This window comes from Ceratotherium simum, chromosome 1 (genome assembly GCF_057802395.1).
Source record: "Ceratotherium simum simum isolate JZ-2026a chromosome 1, ASM5780239v1, whole genome shotgun sequence".
Lineage (NCBI taxonomy): Eukaryota > Metazoa > Chordata > Mammalia > Perissodactyla > Rhinocerotidae > Ceratotherium > Ceratotherium simum.
In genome coordinates, this window is record NC_141900.1 from 48,111,487 (window position 1) to 48,131,607 (window position 20,121).

A 20,121-nucleotide genomic window follows, 5' to 3' on the forward strand; every position below is an offset into this window, starting at 1 on the left:
ACTTTTATCATGTAAAAAATGGTGACCCCATAAAGGATATCCTCTATTTCTAGAAAAACGTAGTTGGCATTATAGAAGAAGGACTGAAGTAGAGCCAAAGAGGATTTTACTGCTGCTGCTGCTACTGCTACTTCTATCATATTTCCATCACAGCTAAAAAATATGATTTGAATGTTTGCTAATGGAAAATAATCTTGAGAATTATTTCTGTTTAATCCTCACAACAACCCTGAAACAGGTGCTACGTTTATTCCTATTTTACAGATAAGAAAACTGAAGTTTAGAGAGATTAAGTAACTTTCCCCTGAAACATGTTCTGTAAAATGGGCAGCTGGGATTAAAGTTTACACCTTTGTCCCCAGAACCCACTTACAGCTCCAAAAGGCAGATTTACCTTAAAGTTCTCAAGCTGAATCTTCCAGTTATCTTACTAGCATGGGCCCATTCCAAAATGTGATGAATACAAGGAGGAAGCAGCAACCTGGTCAATCACATGGCAGAGTCACAGAGTGTTGCCCCACTCTGGGGCCACCACATCCACAGGACACCAAACAGCATCCTGGCAGCCTAGGATGCACTAATTTTGACCTCAAGCATAAAGAACCCAGAGAGATGTTGCTCTACTCCATGCTTTGCAGCCATTTTGACCTTGGCCTCCTGGCCTCCTGGCCCAGTGAGGACCTAAATGAACTAGACCATGACTAGTGAGGTCAAAGGGCTGGAATTCTCTGAGATACCACCTGGAAAAGGAACTTTGGAGGAATCACCATTGGGACATTACCAGTAGGAGTCAGGAAGTCAAAATAAATTTCTAAACTATCAATTACAAAACTTATTCAACCATCCTAGAGAAAAGACTGAGTTATTTTTCTATTTGCTCTGTAGAAAAATATTACAAAACTGTTATCTGCAAAGAGAGAACCAAAAAGGACACTGTCAAAAAAAATGTAGGAAAAAATATGGAACAGCAACAGGCAATTAATTCTCTACCTAAATAAATATTTTGCTTTGTAGTTTTGTATTCTTTTTCTTAATGAGATGTCACCAAATTGTATCAGCTTCAGGACCCACAAAACCTGGATTCACCCAACTATAACTGTAATGTAGGTAGGAAATGATGAGGATCTGAACAAAGACAATAGAGATGATGAGTAAAGAATGGACTTGATAAATATTGAAGTGGTAGAGTAGATGGGACTGATAGGAGTGGAAATTTAGAAGAAGGAATGGTTGAGCCTTTTCCTAGGATTTTGACTTGAGAGAGCAAATGGGTACTGGTGCAATTCGCTGAACAAGTTGTACAGGAGGTGGAACAGGTTGATACTGAGAGGCAAGGTGAGTTTTATTTTGGAGATTTTTATTTTAATGTGTCTGTGGGGCATTCAAGCAAAGTAAAGTAGATGGGAATAGGCAGTGGTAATTCACAGGGAGAGTAAAAAGTAGGATATACAGGATACCCCCAATTCCATACACCACAGACAACAAGCTATGGAATGCCTCCCGTTATTGCCCACACACCTACTTTTCTAGACTCTCCCCTTCTTTCTCATAGCCAAAGATCCATGAAGTCCATGGATTCTGCAGTTTCCACCATAGTCCTGGAGAGGGTGACTCTGGAGTGCTGCCTGGCAGGGTGAGTGAGGTCTACTGACTCCTCTGCTGGTGTCTGGCCAGAGGCTAGGAGGGTAGGTACCAGTGTGTGCAAGCCGTGGAGGTGTAATGGGCTGGTAGATGTTAGCTCCACTCCCAGTGGTTCTCCTTTAGGGCCCGCCAGGCCTGGGTGAGTGGGACAGTAGGAACAAGAGGAGTCTCTGGAGCCCCTGTGGCTGGGTGGCTGGAGGAGGGGGAGGGCTGTCAAAAGCAGTGCTTATTACATGAGCCTTTTAGGATCTGACAGGCATGAGCACCAATCAACCATTATAGGTCCTGAGATTCTCCAAAGAGAGATGAGTCAGAGTGAATGCAAGAGGAAAGATGTGTATTCAGTGCAGAGTTTGAGTGTTGACAGTGAAATCCGGGTACCATCGATTTGAGTTTGAGGTGTGGTGGGTGGGGTGGAGGGAGAATCACAGAGAAGAATATAATTAAGAAGAAGTTAATGGAGAGTCTATGAGAGGAATCCCTTTGGACGTTGGCCAAAGTGATGTGTGTCATAATGACATTATACTACTTTGGTCCTCAAATTGCTATGGAGTTGTCCTGCTGTAGGTTTTTCTTGGTGATCTAATGATGTTTGATTGGATTTACAGTTTGTAGGAGGCCATCTGACACATCTTCAAATGTCCTAGGTTGGGAGAAGTGTAACTCTATATAAATAACCTGGACATTCACTGACAAGTTATTTTGAACCTGAAGTTGACAACTATTTTTCTAATAGATTTGTCAGCCATTTTTGCAGAATAGAATAAGGTCTTCTGTACTATGTATTTTCTTGTCCTTTATTAATATGTATGTGCCAGGCATTGCTGAATTCTTTAATATATTAATATATCTAATTTTTAATACATATTCTGATTTTACATTTGAGAAAATTGAGGCACAGAGATCTTGAATAACTTGCATGAGATCACATAGCAAGTAGGCGGCAGATCCAAAAGTTGTACTCAGGTCTGGCCCCAGAGCCCTCACACTTACACCTCTCAACATCCACAGTGGACTGTCACCTGCTTGAAGAGTTGACACACTGACAAAGTCTGGCCAAAGTGGCAGTAAGAAATGACACAACTGAGTGGTTAACATTTTTATTTCAAAAAGCAAGATACTGTATATAACACTTTCTGAGAAAACAATTAAGATACTGTAATTAAATGAATTTCATGTTTTTAAACACAATAAAGATGTATAGAATCCTTCAAATGTGAGTTTATTCAAACTTTATTTAAATAGAATGCAATTTAAGTAAGAGATTTAAGGGATTATTTCTGCCTTTCACAAAATAAAAGCTCTTTTGCAGGTTTTTGTTTGTTTATTTAGTTAAATTTTACAACCTCAACATATATTACAAGGGCTTAATCTTTTAACTTGGAATATATGTGTTATATTTGAATAATTCTTTGAGGGTTGTATGCACCATGAAAAGTACATTTTCTTTTTTATAACCAATAAACAACAAACTAACTTTGACACAAAAGAGAATGGAGCCATTTAAGAGTTTTGTCTCATTCAAGTAGAATACAGTCTGAGATTCCAAACAGAATTTTCCTTGAAAATTGCAATTGCTCCCCATCCCTCTAAAAAAGGAAAAAGAGGAAACTGTCGAAATATATGTGATTCGTTGATTCTCATTGGATTTAAATTTCTGCCTGCGGTCAACTACCCGAAACATCTGAGCCTTTTGCTTTATGCTGGCTGTAATCACATAACCGGTGTAAAGTGAAAACTGTTTTACTTTCTTCACTTTCTACAAGACATCTCCTTCTTGCACAATAAATTGACCAGCATTTTTTTCATCAAATACACATGGTATACATATGTAAGTGGAAAAATACATTTATGTCCTTTAAAATTTCTGGTTCTGCATAGATACCTCCAGTCCTATTAGAAGCACGGCTATCTAGGTTTCTTCTGGAATCTCTCTCTGTTTATCAACTCAATGTATGGCGATGTTTAGCAAAGTGCATTTCTCTTTTCCACTTTTCCTCTGAACCCTGCAAGCCCAGTGTTAATTTTTACTTAATAGCTTCATCCACTTAAAACTTTATACTACTATGTCTACTATATTTAAAAGAGGTTGATCCGACAACTCAAACACTCACCCACACACGTATAAGAAAAATTTCCATCTTGTAAAGCTAACGTTCATTAGTCAATATTTTAATATACCACAGAACTTTCAGTTTAGAATTTTCCTTAAAATATATATTCTTCACTTGAAGCTGTCATAAAAATGAGCAGAATATCTTCTCTGATTTCAAAACCATCAAAGTAAGTTTTTAAAAACTACTTTCCAAACCCCAGGAGTCATGTACTTGAAGGGCAAGCATGTCAGCATCTTTAGAAAATGAGTTGGGGAAAGTAAAATTTGATTTTTATTTGAACATTTATTATTGGTACCAATGAATCCTACTGACTGAAAATGTAACTACGATTATCACTAATTATAGTGACATAGCTACATTGAAGTAAAGCTACATCCCATTATATCAATTAATGAAGCCTTATAGGCAGGTTGTTTGATTTGTCTCATCCCACTGTCTATTCAACAGCTTTCCAGTGCACAGATTGTTAAGAATGATTCACAAACTGTTCCTTCTTTCACACTATATTCTATAAAAGGTAGCCAAGAAATAATTGTATGTTGCACCGAACATAAAATAATTTGTGGTTTCAGCATATGTTTTTGACACAAAGCCTGCCTGCCCATTGTAGAAAATTTTGTCAATTTATGTGAAAATATTTATTACCTGTAACCATAGATACACAAAATCAATGTGTGTGTTATGTAACATTATGTCAGCAATGCATTTGTTAGTGTTTTGAGCTTTCTTTTGGTCTAGATTACTTCTCTGCCAAATAACTTTTTTTTTTATTATACCAGGGCAAGTGATTGCTGTGCTACATTTGCAATTGTAATGATAATTTTCCTGGGAATGCTAAATTATGTCTTAATTTTATTCAAAAGCTTTTATTTTCAAAGCAATTAAACTTATTGTTGATTGATATTTACCATCCAACATTCCTGGAACACTAAAAGAATATGCTTTATACATAATCTTCCATTATAGCACATTGCCTGAGAGCAGCTATTTGATATAACAGCATTCAGTTGAGTTTTCAAATCAAAGAACAAAAATTATAGCAATTTCACTTGAAATCCATAAATTCATGCACAGAGTTGTGTACAACAGAATCCCTAAATGCTATTTGTTATTCAAAGATGAATGAATCAATAGAAAAATAGAACTGATAAATCATTAGTACTTGAATGCAGAGTGGAGAGGGAAACTAATAAATCATGCATTTCAAGCACTTGTTTTCCTTACGGCATGTTTGAAAACAGAAAACATGCAATGATGAGATGCAGGTCAATATGAATGAACAATACCAAAACTGCTCAGAGTAGCATTTCATTTTATATCATAGGCTTAATGAAACACTAAGAAAAGTACTATTCCATAATTTCTTTAAACAATCAGAGAATCCAACCATGCCATGAACACCTTAAACAATGTAGGCCATTATTTCCAAATAAACATTTGAAATGTCACAGAGATGGGAGTGGAGTAGGGGAGGGGGAAGGGGCTAATTGCATGCATGATTTGCTTCAATGAGCTCAATATTATTACAGGTATCAATTTATACTAGAAAGGAACTGATTCAATCATTTACTTTCTCAAGTGTACTTAACTGATCCATTAAAAATTACGGACACCTATATTTATAAATGACAAAAAAAAGCAAGAAATCAGCTATTGAGCTTTGACTGTGTTGTATGGCCTATTGTCTGTGAAAGGTGAGAATTTTAATTATAATTAATGGGTAATTCACTCTTTTCCAGAGTTTTAGTCATCACAAAATTAATCATAAGAATCATAAATTTTCTCCACAATGCTTAATTAATTATGCATTAACCCATTTCTCTCAAGCATCTTTTTCTGAATCTTTGGTGGGAAACACAGTTTATTAGGCACATAGTTTAAAACATCCATATTTGGTTACTGGTGTGGTTATGAATTTTTTTGTAGGTTCACATGCAGAAAGGCATAAGGCTTGTAGTATTACCACAGTTTACTGCCAAGTAACATGTTGTCACTTATTTCTGGAATTAAAAACAAAGTAAACAAAATCAAAACCACTTTCTATTTTTCAGCACAAGAAAACTTTATACCTGATATTTTAAATTCCACTCAGAAGCATTAAGATGTTGAAGAAAACCTATTTAGATACAGCAAGGTATCATACACAACTATTTAATAAAATCTTTCAATTAAAAGTTTCTTATCAAGTCGTAGGTCAAAGATCATCAGTACACCGTTTAATTCTAAAAGGGAAAAGTATAGCAATCTGCGATTATGATCACTGTAGCATTACTGATTACTGCTTATTAATAATTGGAACCACACTGAGAATCATATTTCCCATGGTACTTCCTTTTTATGTTTCACAGGTTTTTCATAGAGGTTAGTAAATGGATATTGGGAGAGGAATGGGTGGTAGACATAAAAACCTATGGGAATGCATGCAACAAAAATATGCAGTACCACTTTATGTAAACTTCTGCTTTCTTCATGCAAAGATGCCTATAAAAACTGAGACAATAAATTTTCTAATAGCTGAATTTTACATTAGCTCAGTAACAAAAACTGTTAAACCAATTCCATGATTTTGCATGAGCAGGAGACTTGAAATGGTTCAAAGATTTCCAGCATAAGTGTTCCACGGCCCAATTATGCTAATTAGATCTCCAAGAAGGAAACGATACAGGGTTATTCCTTGCTTCGGTTTCTTGTTCTTTTGACGAGGGAGCAGAACAACCCGGTTTTTGGAGGAGGGCCCATGAGCATTGGGGCTTGGTTCTTGTGTGTAATTTTTATCTGGGGTAAAAAAAAGAGAAAGAGAGTAATCTCCAGATATAATATCAATTTCTGAAATCTCTGTTAAGGTTAATAATATTCCATGAGTTACTAAAACACCACAAGTGTAAAGTGTAGTTACAGAGTTTCTACTATTTCAAAAATATTTTTTAAAGGAGATAAAGATTTGCATTTAAACCATATTCTAATGCTTAAGGTACTAACAAGAAATAAAAATGAACTGAAATCACATTTTAAATATCATGTTACCTCTAACTTCATTTGTGGTAACACCCCAAAACTCCTGGTTTAGGCTACACGATTGTCTAGTACAATTTATTGACCATTAGTTATGTATTATTTATTTAAGGCAGGAAAGGATGCACCATTATAGGATTCAGAATCCCAGTTATAGCTCAACATGAAGATGTACTTGGTATCAAGGCAAGCCTTATCTATGTTGCTAATCAGATTGTTTCTCTCTTTCAACACGATCTGCAAAGTTTAATTTCAAAACAATCATTAGGAAGGAAAGGCAAAAGTTAACGTGCATAAAAGGTCAGCAATGATGAACTAGCTTTCTAATTTGTTAATTAATTGGTAATAGAATAGAATCAAATATTGAAAAGCCTGCTTAAAACACTTTGAGAGACTGTTCTAAAGCTACTCGTTTTGATTTCTTTGATATAAAACTACGAATCACCTTAAATGAGACAACCTTAAAGTAGATTATGTCTGCAATTTTCTCTAATTCAAGTCTAAATTAGAGAAGACATTTTATGAATATGTGCTATGCTCAAAGCTAATTGAAAGCAATTATCAAAGTGGCATTTTGTCTGTGACTTTAAGATACATTGTAAGATAATAAATGATTCTCATTATGTAATAAAAAGGTCACATCTTGCCTTTGGGCTAGTGACGCTAAGAGTTTTTCAAAAGCAATCTGAGACATTTTCTTTGGAGAACTGCGACTAATACAAGAACCATCGCTTATTAAATATCAGTTGTCACCTGCACAGCACTCGCATCAGAGATGAGTATTTCTTTCAAAAAGAAACACCACCTCATTAAAAGCTGCAAGAATATATCTCTTAAAGTGCATACCTGACATTTTCAAGTTAAAATGAATATCCCTCACTTGTCATTCATTAATAGCAATGAAACAAAAAAAAATGTACGTCACGTGGACGGGATCATTAACATTGGCACGGGGGCTTTTGGGAAATGGAGATTTACTTCACAGTCTAGAAAGACAGAAGTATGTCAAAAACCTGGAAAAATGAACAACTTTATTCAACTCTGTTGGAATCAGGTTATTCTAGGAAGTTTCAGTGTTCTCTTTACTGTAAAAATAAATTGTACCTCTAAAAGGCCACTAGGCTAAACCAGCCCCAAATTCTCTAGACATATGATTTTATTTTATTTTATTTTTGTTATCTTATGAACTGGGGAATTGATAGCTAGGTAGGTAAGATGCCAGATTGCACCTATCTATGTAGATTGAAAAAGATCTCTACCAGATTTTCTCTCTTAATTCAGTTTTAGATTACACTGTACCTTATGCCATTGATTTTTAAGCTCCTCTGAATCCTAGCTTTGTACAATGTCTAATGCAGCATCATTCATTCATTTATTCATTTCACAAAATTTATTGAGCCTGCTATGCATCAGACACTGTACCAGGAACTTTTAATAAATAGACAGTGGTCAGTCTCTGCCACCAAGAAATTAAGTAGGAAAGAGAAATTTAACAAGTACATTCAATAGTGTTATAGACACTGAAATAGGAAGCTAAGCAGAAAGGCACTATTTTTTAATGCTGAAAATGAAAAGGAATCTTTTTAAACAAAAATATCATTTTTAAATGAGTACCTACAGAAGCAGTTACCACATATTACTTATATGATAACCTTAGATTCAAATAGAACATTAGCAGCTAAAGAAAGAAAGTCTACATTTCTGATTCACAGTTACTGGACTAAATCCTTTAGAGGGTACAGTAGTATTAGGACATTTTGGAAACTAAGATCATTATTACCAAATTATTGTTGTTAAGACTTTGGAATAAATATATTATTCTAGTCATTTATATAAGGTTGGCGTCAATTTACAACAAAGCATAGCCAAAATACCACAAATTATTGTGTATGGAAATTTTGTTTGCTCTTTCTGCTTTTTAGGTATTTGAATTTTGTTTGCTCATGGCTACCTTTATGTTGGCAATGTTTTTTTGAAAGAAATCACACGTTATTCCTTCAAAAATTTCACAGTATCTCATTCAGTGCTCTTGACACAATGGGACTAATACGGAATTCTAGTTATCAATTTCTAAGCAGGATAATGGCCAGTTCTATTTTTTAAATTATCTATAACCTCTCCTCTTGGTTGTTTAATCACTCCTATGCTCAAAGTACACATCTCTTTCTTTAATCTAACGTTATTTGTGTGAAAAATTAAATCTATATCTTTTTTGTCTGTTTACAGAAATGGGAAACAATTGGCTGTGTTTTCCTCTTAGGGGAGATAACTTGGAGGAAACTAGCATTCATGAAATGTCTATTACATATCCAGGATCTCTGCATACATTATCTCATTGGATAATTACATGAATTTGTATATTTGATCATAAACCAAAACTACTCCACTAAGGATGAGAATAATTCCAGTCCAGGTGAACTGTTGGTGTTGTAGTCACAGAAAGTCCAGGTGTAGGCCTCAGAAAGCTGTAGAGACTTAAGTGTAACTTCAGAATCAGATTGCCTGTTGCGGGGGGGACACCTGGTTAAGGGGACCTCACCAGGCCTAGAATAATGACTCAGATGCCTGTTTTGTATACATTCCACACTGTTGTACTTTTATTTTTTTGAGAATCTGCTGTCAACTAGAAAAACAACGATGAGAAAGGAGCAGATTTTATCCCCAAAGACTTGAGAATGTATTAAGTTTCAGCAATCTGAAGATATGAACCAAACATTAGGCTCTCTTTGAGTGCTTCCATCTTTTGAGAGTCAGGAAGTTACTTCTTAGGTGTTCCTCAATACATCAAATATTTATTGAGCACCAGCTATGAGCAAGGCATTTTGCAACTAGACTTTAATTGTTTAGTTTGGAAGAGAATCTGAGATTACAATTGAGAGACAGTTGTGGGCAATCATAAGCAATGGTGGTGAGGCTCCTAGAAGCTGGAATGGCTGCATGAGCATAGACAAGGATTGCTTAAAAAATGCAAGATAAATATTTTAAGTAATAGAATGGAGTCCTCCTATTAAAACTCTTCATTTCCAGGTATCCCCTATTCTTTTGGAAAGCAATAGCGGCAGAAGAGAGGCACTTCTACTGTCCCATGACTCTTTCTACTTCTATCTTCCTATTTCAAATTAAGATTGGGCACATCTAAAAATATAAACATGGAAAAACTTGACTTCAGTTTCAATTTTATAATTGTTCAATATGAAATAAAGATGCACACACAGAAATCAGATCAAGAATTACAAGGCACAGTTTTCTTGTTTCTATCACATTGTCAGGGTTGCATAATATGATAGCTCCACCTCATAATTGTAACATTAAGAATAACAAGAATTAAAAATAGCAAGACTTGGCTCTTACTGTGTGCAGAGCATTATGCTAAACGCTGGACACACATTATTCAGATGCTACCCTGTTTCATCTATCTCTTTGAGTTGCCTTCAACAAGTCTACTCCCATAAAAGTATTCTGATTAAAAAGTGTAGAATTGAAGCAGGATTTCATAAAAGGAATAGAGAGGGGATTTATGTCTTACAACAGGCAGTGAACAGTGTCTATTGCTGTTAGACATTTGTCTTCCCTCCCAAGTCTTTCTTTAGCCCAACTAAGATCAAGGGAAGAGAGGAGGGTCTTCCCTGACTCATTGTTTAGGCAAGTTTGGCCCAACTCATTGGTACTTTCTTTCGTAGTTTGCTGTCCCCCAGTATCGAATATTCCTACCACCCTTTATTATAAAGAGTAGCGTTTCTCTTCCTTATATAATCTGAACACCCTGCTCAACATACAGTCCCTGGAGGCCACATTGCCCATCTAAGGACTTATCAAAGTATTCTGGTGAGATTAAAACAGAGACGGATCTATTCTCCCTTCAAGGAATTCTCATACCTGCTACCAAAAGAATCATTTTTTTCATCATTTTATTTTTATATTATCTAATTTTATCCTCCCAACAACCCTGGGAGGTAGGTTTCAACATCCTTATTTTATAATATAAGGCAGAAACTTAGACAGGTTCTGTAACCTGCATTACACCACTCAAGTCGGTAAGTGCAAGAGCTAGGTTTGAGAGCTGACTCTCCAATTTCCCAAGCACTCCTTGTTAATGCCCACCTCTGCACTTTTGTTCTAGTTGTTGCCCTGTAGAACTTTCCCTCCCTTTTCTGCCAGTCACATTTTGATCCCTGTCCTTCCAAGCTCAAATCACACCTTATTGTGAAATTTCAAAGCACAGAGATCAAAAGAAGATTCTAAATGTCCTTTGGGAGGAAAAACAGGTCACTTAACAGAAAAATAAAAATCAGCATGGCATCAGGCTTCTCGAAAACATTAGTGCTTAAGACAATGGAGAAACACCTTCAAACCCAAGAGGAAAAGTTAATTTTATCTTAGAATTTTATACTTAGTCAATGTATTGATTAAACACAAGGGTAGAATGAAGACATTTTCAGTCATAAAAGGATCTAAAGAATTTACCTTTTTATGCCCTTTAAAACATATTTGAGGATGTTCTTCAGCAAAACAAATGAGAGAACTAAGAAAGAGATTCAAAAAACAGAGGATCATACTGACAACAGGAAATGTTGGAGAGGATGTGAAAAAACAGGACGTCTCATACGTTGCTGGTGTGAACGCAAAAATGGTACGGTCACTTTGGAAGACAGTTTGGCAGTTTCTTACAAAACTAAACATACTCATCATACAATCCAGCAATTTCACTCCTTGGTATTTAGCCAAAGGAGGTAAAAATTTATGTTTGCACAAAAACCTGTGCACAGATGTTTATAGCAACTTTATTTATAATTGGCAAAACTTGGAAGCAACCAAGATGTCCTTCAGTAGGTGAATGGACAAATAAACTGTGGTACATCTAAACAACAGAATATTTTCCAGTACTATAAAGAAATGAGCTATCAAGCCATGGAAAGACATGGAAGAATCTTAAATGCATGTCACTGAGTGAAAGAAGCCAATCTGGAAAGGCTACGTACTGTATGATTCCAACTATGTGACATTTTGGTAAAGGCAAAACTATGGAGACAGTACCAAGATCAGTGGTTGCCAGGGGTTAGAGGGGAAGGGACGAATAGTAGATCATGGAGGATTTTTAGGGCAGTGAAACTACTCTATATGATGCTATAATGGTGGATATATGTCATTATACATCTGTCCAAACCCACAGAATGTACAACACCAGGAGTGAGCCCGAATTTAAACTATGGACTTCGGGTGATTATGATGTGTCAATGTAGGTTTATCGATTGTATCAAATTACCACTCTGGTGGGTGTTGCTGATAATGGGGAAGCTACGCATGTGTGGGGGCAGAGCATATATGGGAAACCTCTATACCTTGCCCTAAATTTTACTGTGAACCTAGAAGTGCTCTAAAAAATATTGTCTATTAAAAAACAATAACAATGACAATTGAGACCCAGGATAACAGATTTGCAAGAAACCTAGACAGAACCCTGCAGGACAGGGCTTCTGCCATATAAAGAAGGTGAGTGGGGATAATAGATAAACTGATACTGTGGAGCTTTAAAGAAAATGAGAACTATTATAATGATGACTTAGCAAAGAGAAAAGAAGTGATTCTAAAATTATTATAGTAAAGAAAATGTAATTGTGTGTCAGTACTTGGTTCTGCAGTTGATTGCATGTTATAGACTCAGTGATTGTATATTTTATATTGATTTAAACACAGAATTGATTTAAACATTTAAAAATTATATAATTTTTCAGAAGCAGAACAGCATAATGGTGAAAAATCAAAGTGCCTGAGTCCATCACTTCCTATCTGGGGACTTTGGGCAGGTGACTGTGATTCATTTCCTTCACCAATACCATAGAGATTTTAATATAGTATCTATTTCATTGGGTTCTTGTAAGGACTAAATGATTCAATGCACACAAAATGCTTAGAAAGTTACCTGACACATAAAAATCACTCAGTACATATTAACTATTAGTAAGAGAATTAAATAGAGTACTAGAAGACTGTTAAAAACCACTTTTCTATAGCATGAAGTAGAATATACCTAAAACTAATAGGTCAAAAAAATAACAGCAAAGCGTATTGTTTACAGATATGGAGTAAACGATCAGAAGAAACAGCTAAAGATTTCAAAGAGCAGACCTGGTGACAGAAATGATGGGACAGAGGCTGGCTATTTTTCTTGCAAGTTTATACATTCTGGTTTTTTCAATGTGCATATATTATTTTGATACAAATGTCAAATAATTTCTAAAACATCCCTCTGTGGGTAATTGTCTTGCACTCTAGTATTTTGGGTCTCCAAATGTGGGCCATAAACCAGGAGCACTGACACCATTGCTAGAAATGCAGACTCCCCTGTCCCGCCCCAGACCATCTGAATCAGATTCTGCCTTGTAACAAGATCCCCAGGTGATTCATGTTCATGTTTAAATTGGAGAAGCCCTGGTCTCTTTGTCATTTTACTTCTTTTCCTAAGGGGTAAGGCCAACAAGAATCTGTTGGCTGACTGCCTGACTGACCAGTACCTTCTTCTACTCACCCCAAAACAGATGGCTGAGAGTTAATATTAATGGAACCCAATAATCTACTTTACTCAACTTTAGTTAGCTTTATTGTTAATCTATTAGGCACCAGCTTACTTCAGTTTAGTGCTGGGGATTCCAAGTCGAATACACATTTTTTTGTGTGTGTGTCTGAGGAAGATCAGCCCTGAGCTAACATCCGTGCTAATCCTCCTCTTTTTGCTGAGGAAGACCGGCTCTGAGCTAACATCTATTGTCAATCCTCCTCCTTTTTTTTCCCCCTAAAGCCCCATAGATAGTTGTTATGTCATAGTTGCACATCGTTCTAGTTGCTGCTTGTGGGACGCGGCCCCAGCATGGCCGGAGAAGCGGTGCGTCGGTGCGTGCCGGGGATCTGAACCCCGGGCCGCCAGTAGCAGAGCACGCGCACTTAACCGCTAAGCCACAGGGCCGGCCCCACATTTTTTTAAAAACATAATTTAGGTGCTTATAGTTTAATGATGATAATATACGCAGTAGTAGAATGTGGTGTGCATTGTGCTACAGCAATATTCTCAGGGTGCAATGGGAGCACACAACAATGCCCAATAGATCATGGCAGAAGGGCAGGCCATAACTAAACCCAAGTTTTAGTGACATCACTCTAGAAACATAGATTAGGGGCTATGTGCCATACTGGAGGCAGGGAGATCAAATGGGAGGTTAATGTAATAATCTAGAAAAGAAGTAAAATGGACTTCAGTTACAGCAGTGGCAATGGGAATGGAGTGGGAAGCAGATTTGGGAGATATCAAGGAGGCACGATCTATAGGACATGACAGTTGATTGTATGTGTGGAGTATTGGACAAGGGAAAGATTCTAGTATGACTTTCATGCTTTTAGCTTTGATTGCTATGTGTATGATGATGCTTTTTATAGAAAGAGATGCATTTTGGGCAGGGGTGGGAACCAGGAAGTTGGTGAACTCAGTGTGGAATGTGATATTCTGAAGGAGATGTTCCGTGTCTTTTGGATATGTAGATTCAGGTGTGATGAGCCTATAATAATATCATCCACTGAGAAGAGATTACGATATTAATATCAGATATTAGAAGCGAATATCACATATTAGACCGCATAACTGAGTAACACTGACATTTAAGGGTGAAGCAAGACAATGATATCCTATGAAGAAATGAGTACACATAGCCAGAGGGGTAGAAGCAAAACCAGAAAGAAGGACCATCATATAAAACTTCTAATCAATCTTCAGTGTGGCTTATTCCTTTTCTAGTAATCAGATGAGACCTTCAAATTGCACTTATCTAGGCTAGGCATGCCTCAATTTATCACAAAGCATTGCATATAAGTCATGTAAGCTACTAAATTGCTTATACTAATTCTAAATCTAAAAATCGTTATATTTGAGAGTTGTATATTGCAGGATGTTTAAGTAGTTTTTCATGGGGTTGGCAAGCATTTTCTCTAAGGGGCTAAAGGGTAAATACTTTAGGTTTAGTGGGTTAGGGGGTCTCTGTAACTATTCAGCTCTGCCGTTGTAGCACAAAAGTATCTATGTACTGTATACAAATAAATGAATGTGGCTGTGTTCCAGTAACACTTTATGAATGGAAACTACAATTTGAATTTCATATAATTTTAACATTATGAAATATTAGTCTTCTTTTGATTTTTCAACCATTTAAAAATATAAGAAACCATTAACTCTTCTGCTATACAAAAACAGGTGGCTGTCCAGATTTGTCCCAAAGGCCATAAATTGCTGACCCCTGATGTCATTACAATCAAATACTGAAAATTACAGTTAAAATTATGAGGCATAAGGTGAAAGAAAGGAATTTTAATTTAAAATTATGATTTAATGGGTCAATAGCTAAAAGATGGATAAAAGTGGAGATAATTTCATATGGCATATCTTTACTATATTCAGTGCCACCATTCAGAATTTATTCTGTGAAAATTCTGAATTAGAATATACACTAACTTTCCAATTTTTTTAATGTATCTCCTGATTAAATTTGGCTTAAATGCATAATCTCTTTATTGCTTTGCACCAGGGTGGACTTAATAACAGTGTGGTTCTTAGAAAGTACCTCAGCACGTAGCATTTTCCTTTCTAAATATTCTCCCTGTATCTAGGCAAAATTTTCCTTCCTTGCTTCATCTCTTTAAGAGTTTATTATCACTGGATTTATTCAACTACTTTAAAAATGAATGGGGTTTTCAGAGCAAAATAAATGCCATAAAATATCTGTGGGGAGAGCTTAATTTAGCAATTATCTGGAACATTAAAAGTTACCTAGCTTGATTCTGGAATAAGATTGTCTCTTTCCAATAATGGAAACCATTTTGAATTCATGCGTGTAGCTGAGCCATATGACAGCGGGAATAAAGAGCATGCTAAATTTTTTAGGTCCATAACTGCCAAAAAGCAAAGCAATGAAACATAACAATTTTCTAAAATCCCTTTGCCAGCTTCTTTTTGATTCTAGCCATTATTTTCTGGAATGATAGTAATTTCCAAGTTTAATGTTAAAGTCTTTGATCTAACATCAAATTTAGAGAAATCATTGTGAAGATTTACAATAAAATCTTTAAAAAATGGGTTTGAGAGGTTTACTTGCTGATGAAATTCAAAGGAATTTTGAATATGTATGGTAATGAAAAAAGAGAAAGTTCTCCCTGAAAGTGATGGGCTATTTGGCCACATTGTAGGAGAAATAGTCATACCTGGACTTGAAATCTCTTTTAAGATATAAATTTGGTTCTCCCTTCCAAAATATTTTATGGTTGTAAGTTAGTTGCCAGGAAAGAACAAAGAAATTTTTTAAAACCTTTTTTATAATTTCCATGTCTCTACAGAGAAATTATACCCACAACTCTAAACTACTAACTGTTTTTCTTTTCCTAGGGGTTCCTCAGATTTTTGGTCATATGAAAATAAATAAATAAAAACAAAAACAGAACAAAGCAATACAAAAAAAATCCCCTCTTGACTACAACCAGAGAATATTCACAGCTTGTGATTCTACTTTTCTTGTGAATAATACCTTATATACCCTTTCTCATATGGTCTTTTCACATAGCATAGGGGTTAAGACGATGGGTTAGGGACATGAGGCAAGAGTTTGAGTCCCAGCTTGGCCACTGGCCAAAGGATCTCACATTTTTGAGCCTCAGTCTCTATTTACTAGAGGATAACAATACACTTACTTTACAAGACCATTGTAAGTACCACATGAGGCTATGCATACCATTTATGTGGTATCATTAATAAATGTTACCTATTATTTTTAGAGTAATTATGTTTAGTTCAGTGGAAAGCACATTTGCTAACCCCCTTCCTAGCTGAGACAAAAAGATTTTCTGGATTCCTTGGGTGACATTGGGAGATGGCATATTATGGCTAAGGAGGCCAAAAGCACCCGGTAGGATTCCAATCACATGCCAGGCTCCACTTCTACCCAAAGGAAAGACTAGAAAAAAAATCCATGTGGGACATTTACTAACCCACACAAAGTATGGGTATTTTTAAAACCAAGGGAGACCAAAATGCTTATACCGTTGTATTGTGAGAAGAAACTTCTTTAATGACCCAGTTCCTAGACTCAGCTATACCCTTGGCTATTTGGAAGACCATAGCACTGATCTGAAAGACTTTCTCATCGGTGTTAAACTATTTCATGCTAATCCAGTAAACATTTTGACATAGTACCCATAAAAAATTGCCAACAGGGTGTAATGATAATTCACATTCCTAACAAAGTGCCTACGACATTGATTAGGGAGAATAATTTAGTTGAATTAAATTGGAGTAGAGAGGAAATAACCTGATTATTTTCCCGATTCTCCTATTTCAAGCAATTTTTCCATCATTTATTCAGTTGTTTAAGCCAGAAATCTGGATCATCCTTGGCACCTTCTCCTTACCTCCCATAACCAATCTACTACTAAGTCTGAGCAATTTTATCCCTCAAATATTTTCTGTGTCTCTTGACTTTTTTTGTCTTTCTACTACCACCACCCTAAGTCCTGAACAATTGCAGAAGTCTCCTAACTGATTATTGTCTTCCCTTCCAATCCATTCCCCACCTAGAGTGATCTTAACCACCAGGCAAATTTGATCACATCTCTCTTCTGCTTAAACTCTCTTTAGTTCCACATGACTCGTAAACTACAATTAAAAATCCTTCTTGTGAGCTTCAAGGTCCTGCAGCTTTGATTCCCACTGAATCATCTGCCTTACCCCGCACCTCTCTTCATTCTGTTTCACATCTATCACGTCATCTTTCAGATCCTTGTACACACCGTGCGGCCTCCCACCCTGTGCTGTCCCCAATGCATAGGACACTCTTCTCTCCCTGTATGCCTAGGTATATGCTTTCCACTCTTTAGTTCTCAGGTCTATTTTGAGTTCCTTTGAAGTCTTCTTAGATCTCCCTTGACAAAGTCAAATCCCTCTATTATACCCTGTCATAGTACTATAGTATCATATAGTACCATGAACATTTCATTCATAGACGTTATATAATTATTGAAATTTTACATGTGTGTGACTCTTTGAGTAATGTACACCTGCACTGAGTTCAGAGATCATGTCTTTTTCTGTTTTGTTTTCTCTCCATTATAACAGTCTAGGACAAAATGTCAGCGCCTTCATAAAGAAGGAACTCAATAAACATTTGTTGGAGGAATGAAGAAATGAATCACTGATATTCTTGACTTGGCTTGGATGAAATAGTTGTATTCTCTTCTTAATTTTTATTTACTGATTTGAAAGTCATGTTTAATAATATCTATTTTGTTCACTCCTTGGGATTGTCACGTGGATAAAACAACGTAATATATTAAAATTTTTTAAATTTTTTGTCTCCTCAAATGAAACATATACAACTATGTTCTGAATATTCAAGGAAATAAAAACAATAAATTATTAAATTTTTTTCAATGTATTTTTATTAAGAATTTTTTTTATTTTTTTATTTATTTATTTATTTATTTATTTTTTTAAAGATTTTATTTATTTATTTTTTTCCCTCCAAAGCCCCAGTAGATTGTTGTACGTCATAGTTGCACATCCTTCTAGTTGCTGTATGTGGGATGCGGCCTCAGCATGGCCAGAGAAGCGGTGCGTCGGTGCGCGCCCGGGATCCGAACCCAGGCCGCCAGCAGCGGAGCGCGCGCACTTAACCGCTAAGCCACGGGGCCGGCCCAAGAATTTTTTTTAATTCAAGTTTTTATTTGAAGTTGGTAACCCATCCTGGGAATATCTCTATGAAACACTGGACCCTGTTCTCTGTTAGTGGATAAGAAGGCTTACTCTTTAAAACTTTCAACAATACAGTTTGTTGCCTTTTGAGGAAAAGCTTAGAATATGTTAGCCATATTTTCTAATTTTAATACACGAAATCAGAGGAAATGAAGAGGTAGATAAGGTATGACCACAAGGCAAATGTGGGAGGAAAGTCAGGCAACAGTTTTGTGACTTTATAGTCTGTATTCCCAGGAGAAAGACCTCTAACTGCTCTGGAAGAAAAAGAATCAAATCTACATATTAATCTGATGATGACCATCAACTAGGAGATAACTAACTTTACCTATTCTAGAGAAATACATTCAATTTTGAACCAGACATAAATATAAATAAAATAAATATTGGTTCTCTTGAAAGCTAGTGACAAAATTCTGTTAAGTGCATACAATTTTATCACTTTCAGAATGTTTAACAGTCCTGGATCACATCAATCAATATAAACGCGTAAGGTATATTACATATTTGATATATTTCTCACTTCACTTTTTGCCCTTTCATGTTTTTGGACATTTCGTCCAATTGGGGTTAGGAGTTCCTATCAAAGAATATGAAGATGAGAAACATCATTATCTTTTAGCTGAAATGAAATAAACTTTTCTAAATTGAAACTGACTAGATTATTTCAGGTTTCAAAAAGGAGAATAAAAGAACAATTTAGGTTTATTTCACAATATTTAAATAGAATATAGTAAAGAGAAAAACTGTAAAAAGGTAAGTCTAATTGTAAACAACATGTTTGAGACAACTTTTTAAATGTAATATGGTAAGAAAAAATTCTTTAAAATATTTTTGTGCAAAATGCCATCAAATCTAATCAGTTTGGCATTAATTAAGCTCTAATAATGTACTTCAGTATCTCTCCTAAGTAGCGTGATCTGTTTCCCCTTCATCCAGGTCGATTTGTGCACATTATGGTGTCATCATAATTTTAAAACATACTGAAAAAATGACAGAGCTGCAAAATTAAAATAAATGATTAATGGTATTTTTTTTCATGTTTTGTACTAATAGGTACTACTGAGACTTTAAATTAATAGAGCTGTCACGCTCATGGGTGTTACAGATCCAGCAATGAACCAAAATGGAAATTATATATTCCACAGACACCTAAAGATGACACTTTGGAATATTTTAATTTTTAATTAGTAGGTGCAACTGTTTTGTTCCCCATAACCACTGCAAATTAATTGGAAATTAGTCACAACCAATCTTTTTTTTAACAATCTGAAATGAAGAGATTGGTGTTTTACAGTTTAACATTCTTGTTTGGGGAGCAGAAAGCACACAAGCAGTAAATTGCATTGTCAATTACAAAAACAACGACTGTTGTGAAATTAGGAAAAATTATGCACAGGTAAACAAAACTAATTAATGCATAAGTAACAGGGGAACACACAAAATAACGCCCAACTAAACACCAACGTGCCAGTCTTTGAAAAAAATAAAGGCTTTAGAAATGTAAATTTATGCAAAAGAATTTAACAATGAAGTCTTAGGTAAAAAGATGCTTTTAGTTTATGTTTTATT

At 35.6% G+C, this 20,121-nt stretch overlaps 1 protein-coding gene across 5 annotated transcripts in view; it reads right to left on the reverse strand.

Annotated features, from left to right (window-relative positions):
• Nucleotides 1–2,785: 2,785 nt before the first annotated feature.
• Nucleotides 2,786–20,121, reverse strand: part of DGKB (diacylglycerol kinase beta) — a 700,672-nt gene continuing 683,336 nt past the window's right edge. For all 5 annotated transcript variants that reach the window (XM_087426742.1, XM_087426849.1, XM_087426797.1 and 2 more), the window contains one exon: nucleotides 2,786–6,533. In XM_087426742.1, the coding sequence (XP_087282868.1) occupies nucleotides 6,426–6,533 (108 nt within the window). In that variant the 3' untranslated portion in view covers nucleotides 2,786–6,425. The remainder of the gene's footprint in view (nucleotides 6,534–20,121) is intronic.